Here is a 16,716-nt window from a genome sequence, read left to right as displayed (position 1 = left end):
GGAAGGAAACCAAGTGAGTAGTAGGTATTAGACTAGTAGTCTTTATATTGATTTACTTTCATATCACGTTATCAACTAATCTATCATACAGAATAACCTTCAGAAATGAACCAACGGCGTCGAAATTACAGGTCTTTAATAACACAAGCTCAACTCCAACTGCGAACGAAGATATCTGAAGCTATGAACTAGAGAATTTTTAGTAATAATGCCAACATGGAAACGACATAGTAACTAATTAACAAAATCTAAATCAGCTGTAATATACGCTTACACAAGATTATCTGAAGCTATGAACTAGAGAATTTTTAGTAATAATGCCAACATGGAAACGACATAGTAACTAATTAACAAAATCTAAATCAGCTGTAATATACGCTTACACAAGATTACTTTACTAGTATATATAATTGGCAAAAGAACAATTAATTAGCTCAATCACAATTCTGTTGTCTGAGATAAGTGAGATAATTTCAGAGGATCAGTGATCAATAAACACAAGATACGCTTAATCCCTTATTACATAATTGAAGTACTAAAGCAGTAGTAGAACATGAAAAATTGATAATCGTTTCGATGAAGAAACTTCAGACTTTCAAGTATTTGAGTCCAGAGTCCAGACACCCCATTGATGAATAAACATAAACACTTTCTGGAAGCTAGTGTCCTGTTACATAATCCATCGCGGTTAATATGCCTTATTATGAATCTCAAATAGCATACATTTCAATCTTTATTCCAGTCCAAACCTAAAAATCCGTCCAATGTATATATAAGAGATTACCTTGAACAGAATCCTGATGAACACTTTGACTGAGATGGCAACGTTCATCTTTACAACGTTGTTCGAGACCTTTATTTTGCAACAAGCGTATATAACAATGAGAACTACTCCGAGCCAGGGGAAGAAACACTAATGCTCATAGATTCGAGCTGGAAGGCGTGGAGTGAGAATGACTTCAGCTTTGCCAGCTTTATGATTAGTCCCCCTGCCTCACTCATGTCAATTACTTCATCCCCTACGGTCGAAAGTTCAAACCCGCGAAGCAAAGAAGCGAGCACAAGAGACATACTCTTTAGGGCAAAATAAATTCCGGGGCAAGTTCTTCTACCACTGCTGAAGGAGTGAAGGGTATCACTCAAAATTCTGACCTCTAAAATCGATGCCCTTGTGGGTTGTGAGAAACCTCTCAGGTCGAAACTCATTTGGTTCAGGCCACATCTTGGGATCACGTTGGATTTTGGAAATGTTGGTGACGAGGCGAGTTTTTGCCGGAATATGGTAACCGCCGACGACAGAGTCTTCCGTGGACTCGCGTGATCAGGGGTTGGAGTCGGTCCTGGAGGGTACAAGCGCAGGGTTTCTTTGATAATGGCTTGGAGATAAACCAAGGTTTCTTTGATAATGACTGAATCCTTGACTTTCCTCTCTCTTCCAACATGTTGGTCTAACTCTTGTTGAGCCTTCTTTAGGGCTTCCCGATGGTTGAGAAGTAAAGTCAGGATCCATGTCAATGCCCAGTTACAGTATCTATAACTCCTAAGAGAATACAAAACAAGTACCAATTAATATTTGATTACGTACAATATATTACTTGGCAGTTAGCAACATGTAAACAGTATGTTGCTCGACAAATTGAACTAAGTTATCACTGCATGCCCACGCTAATTATCTTTCATAGAATAAGAATAATGAAGGTATGAACGAAGAAGATCGATCTCAAGTATAATGAATAAGAATAATTATGAAATGACTAATGAGCAATTAATTCTGAAAGACGTACTACGTACTGTACGTATAGCATATTCTGCCTAATCCCCTTGACCAAATGTTTAGATATGTTGCTAAAGAGTCAAGACCATGCACCAGATCGACCAAATAGGGTTATTAGGTTATATAACTTATATATATCATCTACATTACACAACCGCATTAGCCGTTTATTCTAAAAAAAAAAGGGAAAGAAAAAACAATATACATGATGAACTCTTTACGGACGCATGCATGATATGCATGTGTGTAACAAGTCATAGTCGACTTAGATATATTGCAAATTGTGCGTTATTATTAGAAATTAATACATCTAAAAAACAGTCACCTAATCTTTGTTTGACAGAGAACGTTTTTTTTCTTGCTGAGAAAATGATAGTTCTATTAACTAGCTAGAAGACACGTACATTATTTGTTGACGTGAACCTAGATAAAAAAGGTGGTACCAGAGTCACCTGGTACAAGCATTAACGTCATACGTTTAGTAACCTTTATTATAAATTATGCACAAATAAACATAAACTACCAATAAGGCCTGATCTTATATATATAGCCTCGTCATGTTACAAACAAGTAACAAGTAACTGCCACATCCTTCATGCTTTTTTTTTTTGGCTCGATCGTCTGCTCATCTTATGCGTCCGCTCTAGCCTAGTTTCAGAGGTAAACATTGTCGTTGTTTTTTGTTTTTGTTTTGTTCATCTGTTCCCTGGTTTGTAACTATAACGTAAAAGAGACTGAACACCGATTTGGTTAAGTATACCTTAATCGATCATGCATGCTGCTGATCTGTTGGTGACTTTTATCCACCATTAAAGAAAACACACTTCTTTGTTTGTCATCACTGTCATGCTCATATGTGCAGTCCCAGGAGCAAGAAAGAATCAGAGAAAAGAAGTTATTCTTCAGAAAATGTTATTCTTAGGAGTAGTTTAATTTTATTTGGAAGCAAATGTTTACTTATAGTCAGTCTACATTATAATGTTTTTGATGAGCACCCAGGAGAGAGTCTACCCGTCTGTTTGGTAAGATGCCAATGAAGCAGAAACAATTCTTATATTTATTTCGTTGCCCGGTTGCCGATTTCAAGTTTGCAATAATTGCACATAAGGTTCCGTTCTTCTGAAGGCAGTGAATCTGAAGGCCAGGAGTATGATGTGTAAACTTTAAAATGCGCCTAAGTTAAGTGGTGCCTTTTTCTTCTGCTAGAATTTAAATATATGAATGAGAATGCAGGAGAATGCATCTTATTTTTGTGTAAAAGTATCAATTACAAATTAGAACAATCTTTGTCCAATGTCTGCACTCTGAACATGCACTTTGAAGGATGCCTTAACTAAAAGAGAGATTGAACTACACGCACGGATGATTCATGACAAGGAAGAAACCAAGTGAGAGTGAATCGGTATTAGTCTCCTTCATAACATGGTGCCCTGCCACTGCTATATATACTCCTAACATGAACAGAAGGTCCCCCAGAACCTTTTCATGTGACTTGATCAAATGGGCATGGTCTTTGTCTATTTTTTCCTGAAGTTCCTTTTAACAAATCACATGATGCGACCAGTGAGTAGTAAGTAGACATACAAGAACATATGGTCAGTGCTCTACAACATTCATATGTTACTCTTCAAATACATCATATATCATAGACTAACAATTCTCAACATCATAAAAGTACTTGAACTTGAGCAGGGGAGCTATTTGAACTTGTACAATCTTCTATATCACGTTATCAACTAATCGATGCAAGTAATATCATAGAGTAGCCTTCGGAAATGAACCAACGACGCCGTTGATTACAGGTCTCCAATAACACAAGCTCAACTCCAACCGCGAACGAAGATATTTTTCTATTCTATATCAACCAAACCAGAAGATCCAAGCAAACAAATAGAAAACAAAGCCGAAGAAGATCCAAAGCAAAACAATACAAAAACTAGAAGAAAAACAAGTAGAGAAGATCCAAGGAAAGCCTCTGCTGATATTTCTGTAAAGAAAGGAAGAGACAAGTGTCGAGATATGACCCATCTCCCCTCGCGTCCGTTCACGTGGCAGACATGAAGAAGCAGCTTCTTCACTCACTTCATCTCCACTCTTCCTTCTTCTAACTCCGTTTCTGAATTCAACTGATTCAATCACAAAGCTTCTTTCTTTCCTATAAGATCAAATACCCTTTTGCCTCAATCGTACTCCAATCCCAGGCATTGGGAAATTCACCCCCATTTTATAAACAAACAATGATCCAAACTCTTTGGCTCCCAAGTCCCAATCTCCATGGTTGAGTCGTAAAGGCAGCTCCTTTTTGGTAATTTCCGACACCCTTTTGGCTCTTCTTTCAGGCTCTGCTTCTTTTATGAAACTTTGCCATCATCAGAATCAGAGTAGTAATCGAGAAAGGTCGAAGATGCTCCTCCGTACTAGCCCACATTTGTACGATTCAAATGTCTCGAGATTCCCGCTCTTTGGTTCTTCATCAACCTTTCCGACTCATGCTGGTGCTTCGTCGTGTGTTGTAGCTTCCCCTGTTCTTGATATTGGGTAGTGATTCTTGTTACACTTTCTGCTTTCTTGTTTTGGCTTTTGAGTTTTTTTTTTTAGTAATGTTGCTTTTAATGATTAGAGTTATTGGCTTCAAGGTTGATAGTTGAGTGTATTATTCACCAGTGATGCTTAGTGAAAGTGGTGTCCTTATGATGGAATGATCAATGATGTGGAGAGTTGTTTGGGTCGGTGCTAATATCTTTTCTAATGGTATTGTTAGGTTGAAGATGAGTAAACAAGCGACGGGGAGCAATCGACAAGGGCTTGTGAGAAAGGCATGTTTTGATCTTTCTGTCATGCAAGTGAGGTTACCATTTGTTATTTTGTATTTTGCGCTGTTATTGATTATATGACTGAAATTTTGGCGTAGGTTAGACCCGGGATCATGTCAAGCAGGGTTCACTTAATGCTTACGGTCAGGGTGCTCAGGGAAGTGTACTAGAGGTACTGGTTTTATCTGTTGTATATTGTGACTGAAGGGTTTTATGCATAATCCCAGATTGAAAATTCCAACCTTATGTGAAAGGACCTAGTACCTTTCCCCCTGTTTCTAATTTTGTTCTCCTTTTCCCCTCTTTTCACTATGTTTGGATGGATATTCCGCATTGTCATGTGTTCACTGCTTGTGCTAATAGGAAGAAGCGCAACTGCCAGAGACCAGCCAGTCATGGGAAACTTCTCCAGGTCAGGCTTTTCCGCTGGGTGTATCTGAAGTTGAACGTGGGGTCAATTTTGCCATTTTCTCACAGCACGCAACTGCTGTCACACTATGCGTAACAATTGCTGAGAGGTGCATTCTATTTCCTTTTTTTTTTGATCTAGTTAATTTCCATTTCTAGATAATGAATATCAGCTATGATAAAATTGTATATGTCCTACTGCAGTGTTAATTCATTAGGTGCATGTTTCAAGTTCAATTAATGGGTTGGATCATATTGTAGATAAAGTTTTTCTTTCCTGACTTCCTTTTTGATGTCCCTCTATCACCAAATCATCTATTCATTTTTACGAGGATTGTGGATATTCATTTCCGCCTGTGTATCTTATTTGAATTTTCTCAACTCTGAATCAACAATGCTCCCAGTTTCTTCCATAACTTCCTTTTGATTTTTTCTAGTTATCTCCTCGTAATTCACCTTTTTAGGAACCTGGCTGATGAAAAAATAAAAGATGCAAAGTTTACAGAGAAGTCTCCTTGAATTTGTCTGGGGTAGTTGGTTACAAGAATCAGTCGGCTCGTGCTTTGGGACATTTTCGTGTAAATCGCTTCACCCTTAGTTGACTGAATATCCTGCTATCAGGTTTCTGGGTTATTTAAAAAAATATATAAAAAAAATAAAGTAAAAATGGTCAGTGGTTCATGCGAAACTAATACTTATGACACTTTAGAAAAGCTGAGTTCATCTTGAAATGGTTGCTTTGTTAAAAAAACCAGAGGGGTGTGCTCATCAATTTTATGCAAATTTGGGTGGAAACTGGTGGTCCTTGCAGGTGTAAGTCATGGGACAGTGAGGCTAACAGATGGGCAAATATCCTGTAAACTTAATTTCAAATTTGCAAATTATCCTGTAACTTCGTTATACTTCAGAGTTTTAGCTGTTCATAGAGTCTTTGTATTTGATGAGAGGGAGCTTGACCTGAGTGTGATTTTATTATTTTATCAGTTCAGATTGTAATTTTAGTTTGGATTTTGTAGAACTTGTATAATTTTATTTTATTTCCCTTTAGTTCAAACTGTTGTTTTACTTTTAAGTTTTGTATCATTTCTTTGATTCTTTGTTTCTAACAAGGAGTGATTTTCATATGAATAGTCTGCTTTCCCAATAGATTTATGTCTTTTAAATATAATTCTCGTTTTCTGCCTGTTGTTTCTAGCTATTGCTATAACACTTGGTAATTGTTTTTTTACCAAACATCTGTGTAGTTTGATTTTGAAGTCCATTTCTCCATATCCTTCCCATCTCTGCTTCCTGATTTTTTAAAAACAAATATAACTTTGTCAGGGGACAGTTTGGAGGGCCGGATGGTGGAATGATTGAGCTGGCTTTAGATCCTAATGAGAATAAGACTGGTGACATTTGGCACATATGTATAAAGGTAAACATTTCACATACTGTTTCCCTTGAACACAGATTAATCTTTTTTTTCTGTCTCCCTCTACCTCTCTTATTTTTTCTTATTGATATATATATCTGTCCCTTTTCTCAGTTGTCATGATGATTAAAGTTCTTTATTTACAGGATTTTCCCCGGAGCAATGTGCTTTATGGTTACCGTATTGATGGGCCTCGAGGTTGGGATCATGGGCATCGATTTGACAGCAGCATTGTACTAATAGATCCGTATGCGAAGCTAGTTGAAGGCCGCCGGTATTTTGGAGATTCCAAAGACAAGCTATCTGGGTTTCTTGGGACGTATGATTTTGATAGCTCACCTTTTGATTGGGGAGACAACTACAAGCTTCCAAATATTCCTGAGGTAAACAAATTGCCCCATGCAGTTGTCATTCACTTAACAAGATAAACAACGCGGTTGAAAAATTAGTTCAATCAGGTGGAATTGATAGGTCCTCTCTTGGTCTTCCAATCTCCCTCACCGTAAATCTTATTTTATTCTTTGATGAGAATTTTTTTTTTAAATAAAGCCTAGACTCTACTCATGGGTCTTATGAAGTAATACTCATTTTTTAATTAACAATTTTAAATTTTTTGGACTAAATGGATGTATTGATTATCTCTCGTGTTTTTAGTTGAAAGAAGACTCCAAAACAATCTTATTGAACCACAACCTGTTTGTTTGTTCATGATTTTGCAGAATGATCTTGTTATATATGAAATGAATGTTCGTGCATTTACAGCTGATGAATCCAGTGGTCTGGATCCAGATGTTCGTGGTAGCTACCGTGGTCTGATTGACAAGGTATATTATATAATATCAACTGAGCCTCTTCTTATTCTAATTTTATCCCTCTTTACCTTAGACGTCTTCTAAGAAATACCTTCTTTTGATTCCAAGAAACTTTAAGATAATTATCTTCCAAAGAAACTATGAACAGTTGATAGTAACAAGCTGCTGGTGAAAATATAGACGGTATTTTGGGTCTGGTCATACTGCCTTTCATCAGTCTATTAATGATCAAATGATGATTCAATTTAAGTAGAGAAAACTGAGAATATGATCAAGTTACTAAAGAGATGTTGAAGGTCCCTTTCTATTTTTGAAGTAATGCCTATAGATATTGGTCATAGAATTTCTTGGTCAATGGTTATGGTTATGGTTGGACACAATTGTCATGAGAGAAAACTAGTGGATATCTATCGTTTCAATTGAAATGATCCAAGGATACCTAAATTCTGGATCTGAATGTTCAGAAAAAGATATTACAATGTGAATACATGTAGTTCTTTCTTTCATGATGTAGACTGTGGCGTGTTGAAGACAAGACTTGACTACTGTACTGTCCCTTTTTTTGTCCTTCATCATCCATTGTATGATTTATTTATATTATATCTTCTTACTTGCTCTGGTTTGCTGCTTTTCTCTGACTTTTCCCCTTCATTTGAATTCTAAGATTCCACACCTTTTAAAGCTTGGCATCAATGCTGTAGAGTTGCTACCTGTCTTTGAATTTGATGAATTTGAGTTTCAAAGGCGTTCAAATCCTAGAGATCACATGGTAAGTAAATCAGTTTTTCATGCTCTTGCATCTATCAAAGGCACCATTTAATGTAGGACTGCCTTACAAGTTTCAAAAAGCACAATTCTTATGCTGCTTCCATGCAAACTTAGAAGCTATTTACTTATGTAGAACTGAATTTCCACTATCTATCAAATTTTATGCTGGTTAGCTTATACATGCACTAGAAAAAAATTCGCCTCAGGGTTATACCATGTCACTGAAGCTTACTGTTTAATAGTTGGACGGTTTAATATCTGAACCTACCACTACACGATAACATATGAAAAATCAAAGATTATTGAGACTGTTAGTGTTAATGGTCAGAACTAATTAGGTTACTTCCATTGGTATTTTTATTCGCCTTGTACTTTTATTCACCTTCAAAGTATGAGGATCTCTCTCTCTCTCTCTCATTGATGGTTTGGGACACCTATGAAAATCAAGACGACGATTATCGTTGTGGAAGATGGGATGCTGATTAAACAGATGAAATAAATGAGGGAGACAACTGTATCTCTTCAGCTAAATTAGATAAAGAATCACCATGGCATAGTTATTTTCATAAGGTGTTCAAGTCTTATGGTACTTGTACAATGGGATGTAATTACTCTGTCCAAATGAAATTTAAGCTGATTACCCAAGATCACTTGGATGGTCTTTTCATCTGTTCTTGTGCTTTCTAATATACTCCAAAAAACTGAAACTGAATATATATGTATCAATTTTCTCACTTTCTAATGGTGTTGAGCATTAAGTTCTAGCATAACCAAGTGATCTAATATATTTTCTTAATGGTTTTTTTTTTGCTCAAGATTAATACATGGGGCTACTCAACAATAAACTTCTTTGCCCCTATGAGCCGTTATGCAAGTGCTGGTGGAGGACCTCTTAGAGCTTCTCATGAATTTAAAGAAATGGTTAAAGCCTTGCATGGTGCTGGGATTGAGGTAAACATCTTTTTTGGTTTTTTTCTTTTTCTGTGAACAAGGTGCCTGTCGTTACAGTAGTAAAATCTCTTCATTTCTTCAGGTTATTTTGGATGTTGTATATAATCACACAAATGAAGCTGATGACGCCTACACTTATACCACATCATTTCGTGGCATAGATAATAAGGTGATGTCTCACTTCTCTTATGAGACTTTTAGATTTATTATTCTTGGTTTTATCATTCTCAATGCCCAAAGATGTTAAGGCTGAGGTCAGTTGATATTTCTACTTTGGCAATACTCTTCAGAGAATAATTTTATTATATCTGATCAGAGTTTTCTTGTTTGACGATGTATCCTTCCTCTATAGGTTTATTACATGCTGGACCCAAGCAATGGCCAATTACTGAACTTCTCGGGCTGTGGTAATTCAGTTGTCCTTTTTGTCTCTCTTCTTTCCCTTAAAATGTCAAATCCTGTATATATATTATACCTAGTTTTCTGCTGTGTTATCACTTTTTTGTTCACTGTTGACATTGCACCTAATTAATGTCGTATCGTGATGATGTTGCTCATTATTTCTAGTTTACAATTATATACTTTTTGTCTTTCGTAGCTGGTATTCTCCTTTACCATTACCATAAAAACGTACATGGATTTGATATCAGTGATTCTGATAGCATGCTGAGTGTTGAAAGCAAAACAGGTTGCCTTGTCATAAATATATGCAACTCTCAGAATGTTTATTATTTGCGTCTTCAGGGAACACATTAAATTGTAACCACCCTGTTGTTATGAAGCTTGTTATTGAGAGCTTAAGGCACTGGTAAGTACACAAATGCAGATAACTCAGAGCGATTTATTTTATTGCTAGCTACATTTTTTTTTAAATTTTTTTTCCGGTTTTTCTCTTTTCTCTTCTTAATACGTACTTAGCATTTATCATCCAGGCACCTGCTCAATTTTTCAGTATCTTTTATTCATCTGGTGTGACATGTATTATAATTCTACTTGCTCCCACCCCTCCCCCTCTAGAGTAACACTCTGGTGTGACATGTATTATAACCATTACAGCAATAATATTCCTCCATTTAGATCATTTCTGGCCACTGACTTCTTTCCTTGAGAAGCTTTATTAGACATATCATGTTTATTACTCGGGTGGACCTTTCATTTTCCCTGGCCTTTTGATTTTTCACTGTTTCAAAATAATGCGCCTAAAAGCTTATTACAAAGGAGTTAACATTATGGCCGAAGATAGTCTTTTTTGTTTTGTTTTGAAAAAGTCCGAAGATTGTCTACAATATATTAAATGTTAGATTCTGTTACATCTGTAGTCTTTGTTTGTTAATACTAGTTATTAATTGCTAGCGAGTATCAATCTTCAATACTTCATATATCTTATTTTGTTACACATTCTCAGGGTCACTGAATATCATGTGGATGGATTTAGATTTGACCTTGCTAGTGTTCTTTGTCGCGGAACAGATGGAGCTCCACTTGATGCACCGCCACTTATTAGGGTCAGTTATTTGCTGAAGTTTGATACATACATCCACATATGCATGTATACTATTGTTGGGGATTGATAGATTCTGCTGTTCAATATTCTAACACTTTCCCTGAATGTGAATCGCTTCCCCTAGAAAGTCCAACATGTGGAATCAAATAGAAATTGGAGATCATAGTCGGGGGGGGGGGGGGGGGGGTTGTGTATAGTCATAAGTTTTGCTCATTGTTATGAATAAATTACATAGTGCTCTATGATTTATGTTTGCTAGCAGCTGAGTTGTCTTCTATTTATAGCATTACGATTCCAGAAGTGCATTTGGGACTTGGGAGGATGACTTAATTTTTTGTTTCTTTTTTGCTTGCTTTATTTTGGGACCAGGCTATCGCAAAAGATGCCATTCTATCAAGATGTAAAATTATTTCTGAGCCTTGGGATTGTGGAGGCCTTTATCTTGTTGGAAGATTTCCAAACTGGGACAGGTAATTATGTTACTAATCCTACTTTATTACTAAAATATAATGTGTAGAATAAGGCCAAGATTTTTTAAACTGAACTTTAACAATTATTATTGAACAACAATTGGTTCTGTGATGAAAAACACATAGAACATTATCAGGGCACATATCCTTTGAAGAAGCAAGTAATACAATAGTACTTGATTATCACTAATCTATCCAAAAGTGATGTTGAATACTTGATGATATTTCATTTAGTTACAAAAGAATTTCTCCATATTGAAGTGTGTGTGAAAAATAAAGTTTGGACGGCTCACCTCTATTACTTATGAGATCTCTTAATTGCAGGTGGGCCGAATGGAATGGAATGTATCGTGATGACTTGAGGAGATTTATAAAGGTAGTTCTGTTATATGACAATGATCCAACTCTGATGGGTCTATAATTTAATCATATTGGTAACTAATAATTCAAGAACTGAGCAATGGATATCGGAAATACGGACATTCTGATTGGAATATCTCTCAAATGAATTAGGAAATATGGGCGAAATCTGATAAACCTATTTGGATGTGTGTTTCAGTTTAGATAAATGGATGCTGTCTGAAGCATTATCACAAATGCAACGACTTTTACTGTTCAAGTTTTGGTTGTATAATAGTACACTGTTGTTGATTCAATCTTCCCACAGCTGTGAACTGCCCTGCACTATTAGATTTGTACTTGTTCTCTCTTGTTTTTAATACTGTATTTACTCTTACTAAATGAAACCTTAAACGCCACTTTCATAAATATAGATCTGGAATTTATTGATGCCTGAGCACACCTATTGGTTTTGGTTGTAAAAACATGTATGTATCCTGTTTCCAGACGTTTTAATAAGCTTTCTTCATACAGGGAGACTCAGGTATGAAAGGAACTTTTGCAACTCGTGTGTCTGGATCTGCTGACCTTTACAAAGTAAGCATGGGTATTTCATCAACGAATTTTGAATAGTATCTTTACCTTTGATTTCAAATCTTGTTTTATGACTGTCAAACAAATTTGGCGGGCCTTTATTCCACCCCAGATACTTTGTCCAGAAACAAAAAAGCTTGGCAACACTGAACGTGGAGGTGGGACCATCAAGGGAATTAAGTAGGGCTGATAGTTCTAATCGTGGCCTAATGTTGGATAGAGAGATGCCTAAGTTCCTTAAGTCACAATAAAAAAGAATAAAAGCCTAACATTCATGTACTAGCTGTACATCTTTCTGTTCCACAAATTATCCTTGAGTTAAAGTCCAAAACATCAGATATCCTTTTGTACCATCATGCCCATGCTTAACAATATTGAATGTGTGTAGTTTTCTTTTCTAATTTCTTTAGGACCCCTGAATATGATGTTTAAAATTTCTGTTTATTAACTTGTGTAATTGAAGGATGTTGGTATCTGACATTGCAACCTAGAAGTAGAATATTAAATATGATGCATTGATGCTACTTGTCAATTTCATAATGTTGATGTTGAATTATCTACTTGCTTCTAGATGAAATTTTCTTTGATTTGTTTCTGGTTTTCTTGGGAACATACTACTATCTAGATGAGCATCTGGCTCGCATCCCATTCTTGTTTTGCATTTATTCCTTTGATGCACTGTGTTATCGCTACATTGACTGTATGCTCTAATAATGTATGATCTAACAGTTTTTGTTTGTTCTACAGATGAATAAGCGCAAGCCTTACCACAGTATTAATTTTATTATTGCTCATGACGGGTTCACTCTGTATGATCTCGTTTCATACAATTTTAAGGTACTAACTTTCCTACCCGCCAAAGTTTGTCATTAATGGAAGTCTAGTCATGCAGTCTTCTCATGATAGTTGGTCTTGTAGCACAATCATGCTAATGGAGAAGGGGGAAATGATGGAAGCAATGATAATTTGAGCTGGAATTGTGGTCATGAAGGTAGGACTAAAATCCGATTCTTGTTTTTTAATATTTTCTGAACAGATTTTAGCTGTGATGTGTAAAGCTGTTGAGGACTGAAATATTGTGGCCAAGTCTATGGGATTAGAAGTCCATATGCAAGTCTATGCATGGATACCTCTTATCTTGCCTACAATTCTATAGGCGATATTGTTCTGGAGTCCACATATTTTGTGGACTGTTGTATTGCTTCCAAGTCTGTGGGTCTTAGATTTGAGTTTTAATTGTTTACTTTTTCTTTTTTTAAAGGTCTTGGTAGTGTGCGTATTTATTTGTATTTATTTATTTTCACAAATATTGGTTAATGAAATAGCAATTACCAATTATCAATTATAATATTGTCAAATGGCAGTGAACTAGTGGTTTACAAGCATATGAGTTATGACAAAATGTCCTGGTACCCTTTATCATATATATAGTGCATCTATTGCTTCACAAGAAGAAACATGCTTACTCCTGCAAATGGGACGTGGACATTTAGTCGCCCACTTCCGTTGCTTAACATCCGTATATTGAATGGTTGACCTTTGGTCTTAGATCCGAGACTTTTTTTCAACACAATTTGTTTATTGAAATTGCTCAATTGTCAGGAGGAAAGCGGGTTATGAACCCAAGATGTAGCATTAATTTGCAGTAACCTTTTTTTATGTCATATTTCCTTAATTCCCATATGGTGAAGTCCTTTTACTTTATCTGTATTTATTTTTCAGGAGAAACCAATGATTCTACTATTAAAGCTATACGCTCTCGGCAAATGAAAAATGTCCATCTGGCATTGATGATCTCTCAGGTAAACATGCTGAAAACCAATTTTGTATACCCTATTTAAGCAATATCTTATTTTTTATTTCTGTTGGTATTGTAAAGACACTACTTAAAATTTTTAACACAGATATATGTTCCAAATTGGCAGTATTAAATATTGTTATACCTCTTAACAGTCATTATCCCGTCTGCTTATTGGCAGCAAATAAATTTGAAATTATCATTATCCCAATTATCTAAACATTCTTTCTTAGATTCTAGCTGCATTTGATTTCCCCAAAGTATCTGAATTGTACTGTCAAGCATTGGTGTCGAAACATTATTTTGACTCCATTTGTCCAGGGGACACCAATGATGATGATGGGAGATGAATATGGGCATACTCGATATGGGAATAACAACAGTTATGGACATGATACTGCTATAAACCATTTCCAGTGGGGACTAGTAAGTTACTTTAGGTTTTGCTTTTTTTTTTTTTTTCTTTTTTTGCCTTTAACATAGATGAATGATATGGAATAATCTCTTGGCATGGCAGTTGGAATCACGAAAGAATAATCATTTCAGGTTCTTCAAGGAGGTGATAAACTATCGAAAAAATCATCGAGTATTTGGTCGTGATACATTTCTTGAGAAAGTAATCTCTTCATTATCCTTGTTCTCTTATTTTTCACTCGTTTGTTGATTAGCATTTTCTTCTTCTAAGAGTCATCAAACTTTGATTTGTGCAGAGTGATGTGACATGGCATGAAGGCAACTGGGACAACTTTGAGAGCAAGTTTCTTGCATTCACGTAAGAAATTACTGCTGTCTTTAGTTATGTTAATCTGATACACTTATCTGGGCTTTCAAAGGTTTTGTATGAGGGGAGTGTCACACACTTGATTGTGTTATTGGGCAGCACTTTGGTACCATGATCCTGCTGAATGAAATTTTATTTTTGGGTTTTCTTTCTTTTGGACAAATTCCTTATTCGACTTTCTTGAAGGAGTAGAGATACATTGGTTTATTTTGTTCCCACTTGGATTGTCCCCAGACAAAAGTTTAGCCAGTCTTTGAACCCAGTAACTCTTGAGACCACTTGCACTGGAAACCAAGGGGATATATGAGATTAGCTATGGTCTTATGCCTAAATTACACTACAACGGCTCACTCTGTTTACTGGATAACTTGTCTATTGATATACTTTTGCAGGTTTCATGACAATAATGGAGGAGATATCTACATAGCATTCAATGCTCATGATTATTTTATAAAAGTTCCAATCCCTGCGTCACCAGAAAAGAGGAAATGGTTTCGCGTGGTTAGTTAATTGCCACTTTTGTATATATGTCTAGTTTTGTAGCTGTTGTCACTGGTAACCTGATATCTTCTTCCGATTCTTTCATTCAATATATCCATCGTGCAAAGTCCCCTTCTTTGTTTTTGGTTGCCGTTTGCTATTGTCTTGGTTTTTGCTTGTGACTATGCTGCTCCTCTAATAATGAGTCGTGTTAAATTGCAGGTCGACACTAATCTCGAGTCTCCCAATGACTTTGTGCTTGAAGGCGTCCCTGGCATTGGAGGTACTTACAACATGGCTCCTTATTCCTCAATTCTTCTTGAAGCAAAATGATGACACGACTCAAGCTGCTCGCCAATGGTGATCACGCGACCGCTGGTTGAAGAATTGCTAATTTCTATCTGGGACACTGATTTACTGTGAAGTCTTTGAACTCTACACATCCACATTCATATCATAAAGTAGTTTCATGTTGGAGTAGTTCAGTACTTCAAATCGCCAATAAGGTACTGTCGTCCTCCACCTTGTATATGCAGAGGGAGCTAATGCTTGTAATTACTCTTAATATTAACAGAGGCATGGTCGTTCATGAGGTTGATATGTAGCATCTAAAGCAAATGATACCAGAGGCATATATAGGGAACCTCAGCCGCCAAATGTCATGTCATAATATATCGAATAGTATATAAAGCTTTTTATCCATGTTTGGAGGGCAATTCCAGTTTCTCAATTCCCCTTATTTTCCACAAGCATGTCATATGTTGTACACTTTCGTCTACTCTAGTATTCATACGGATTGTACACTTACTGTATTATTACAATGTGGTTAATTGGTCAACACAATTACGTGATCATGTGATCAATCATGCGTGATGATATCGTATGTGATTATTAGCTTTGGCATGATTGCTAACGACTCACCAACGCAAGATCTGTGCATCTATAATCATCCGACCACCTAGAGCTAGCTAGTGTTGTAACTTGTAAGAATGTAAGGCATGGTGAAATTTTGGGGCTTTTTCAAACGAGTTTTCAACATTTCCCCGGGTAAAAGCAAAAATATGCAGAGGGTTTCTAGTTTTCTCATTTGGAATGGAAAAGGCAGTTGCGCTATGTCCACGGCGCGACTCATGTCTGATGTCTCCCTTGCTTTTGACAAATGACAACTATTGTTTTGGTTACAAACATACTGCCACTTTCCGAACAGCTCTGTTGACCAATTTCCCCATATCTATGTCATTGTCCGGTCTTGTCGACGGTCGGAACCGAGACTGAGAGTTCAGTTCGGCTCCTTCAGTTCGGCTCGGGTTGAACTTTTTTAGAGGGTACAAGAAAATTTGTACCTCGTAAACTCTTACCTGAAAACTGAAATAAACAAGACAATTTTGTGCGGGGATTATGATCTAACAGAACTATAGGAGCATTGCATATGAAGCTATGAGCATGGTGGCACAACATGGAGTGTTTGAGTGTATAAGGGCAACCAAAATCACAACATACTGTATTGTCAAAGATGCCAATTTGTGGTACAAATCACAACATGGTGTTGTGCAAGAGGACTACCTTTTAACTTGTTCAGTTTTTTTATGCTTTTCTTCGTCAAAACTAAGCTATGAAAAAGTAATCAGTAAAACACTTTGAGACATGTGTACGTTCCATTTCAATGATGCCAATTTCCCCTATTATTATCGTTTCTCCTAAAAGATATTTCTGGATCGATACTTAACAACACATTCTAAGTTTAAATGCGGCTTCGTAAATCTTTTTTCTCTCATAATTATGCAAGCATCATCTATACTCTTATAACACA

The 16,716-nt window shown here is 36.3% G+C and overlaps 1 protein-coding gene and 1 pseudogene across 2 annotated transcripts; one reads left to right on the top strand and one right to left on the bottom strand.

Moving 5' to 3' along the window:
* Window positions 1-888: 888 nt before the first annotated feature.
* On the bottom strand, window positions 889-1,934 carry LOC126795846 (xanthotoxin 5-hydroxylase CYP82C4-like; annotated as a pseudogene).
* Window positions 1,935-3,870: 1,936 nt separating this feature from the next.
* On the top strand, window positions 3,871-15,630 carry LOC126794907 (isoamylase 3, chloroplastic). 2 transcript variants are annotated; one of them, XM_050521704.1, is made up of 25 exons: window positions 3,871-4,079; window positions 4,149-4,312; window positions 4,536-4,590; window positions 4,691-4,759; window positions 4,951-5,105; window positions 6,319-6,412; window positions 6,556-6,792; window positions 7,129-7,233; window positions 7,886-7,990; window positions 8,806-8,940; window positions 9,023-9,109; window positions 9,293-9,347; window positions 9,685-9,748; window positions 10,346-10,445; window positions 10,814-10,914; window positions 11,239-11,290; window positions 11,788-11,850; window positions 12,595-12,684; window positions 12,766-12,838; window positions 13,570-13,649; window positions 13,967-14,071; window positions 14,163-14,261; window positions 14,356-14,417; window positions 14,819-14,927; window positions 15,129-15,630. In XM_050521704.1, exons 2-25 carry the CDS (start codon window positions 4,179-4,181, stop codon window positions 15,237-15,239), a joined length of 2,340 nt encoding a protein of 779 aa, XP_050377661.1. In that variant the 5' UTR covers window positions 3,871-4,079; window positions 4,149-4,178; the 3' UTR covers window positions 15,240-15,630. The 2 variants fall into 2 exon arrangements, with proteins under 2 accessions (XP_050377661.1, XP_050377658.1); XM_050521701.1 differs by having other exon boundaries at window positions 3,872-4,312.
* Window positions 15,631-16,716: the final 1,086 nt, after the last annotated feature.

The sequence above is a fragment of the Argentina anserina genome, chromosome 5, assembly GCF_933775445.1.
Source record: "Argentina anserina chromosome 5, drPotAnse1.1, whole genome shotgun sequence".
Taxonomy (NCBI): Eukaryota; Viridiplantae; Streptophyta; class Magnoliopsida; order Rosales; family Rosaceae; genus Argentina; species Argentina anserina.
This window is presented reverse-complemented; position numbering and strand designations above follow the sequence as displayed.

What these genes read in the sequence shown, in the direction of transcription:
- LOC126794907 (XM_050521701.1), top strand. Translation starts at nt 4,128, where the DNA reads ATGAAACTTTGCCATCATCAGAATCAGAGTAGTAATCGAGAAAGGTCG. An exon ending in GACAAGGGCTTGTGAGAAAG is followed by an intron (nt 4,591 to 4,690) that starts GCATGTTTTGAT and finishes GGCGTAGGTTAG; the next exon opens with ACCCGGGATCATGTCAAGCA. An exon ending in TGCGTAACAATTGCTGAGAG is followed by an intron (nt 5,106 to 6,318) that starts GTGCATTCTATT and finishes TAACTTTGTCAG; the next exon opens with GGGACAGTTTGGAGGGCCGG.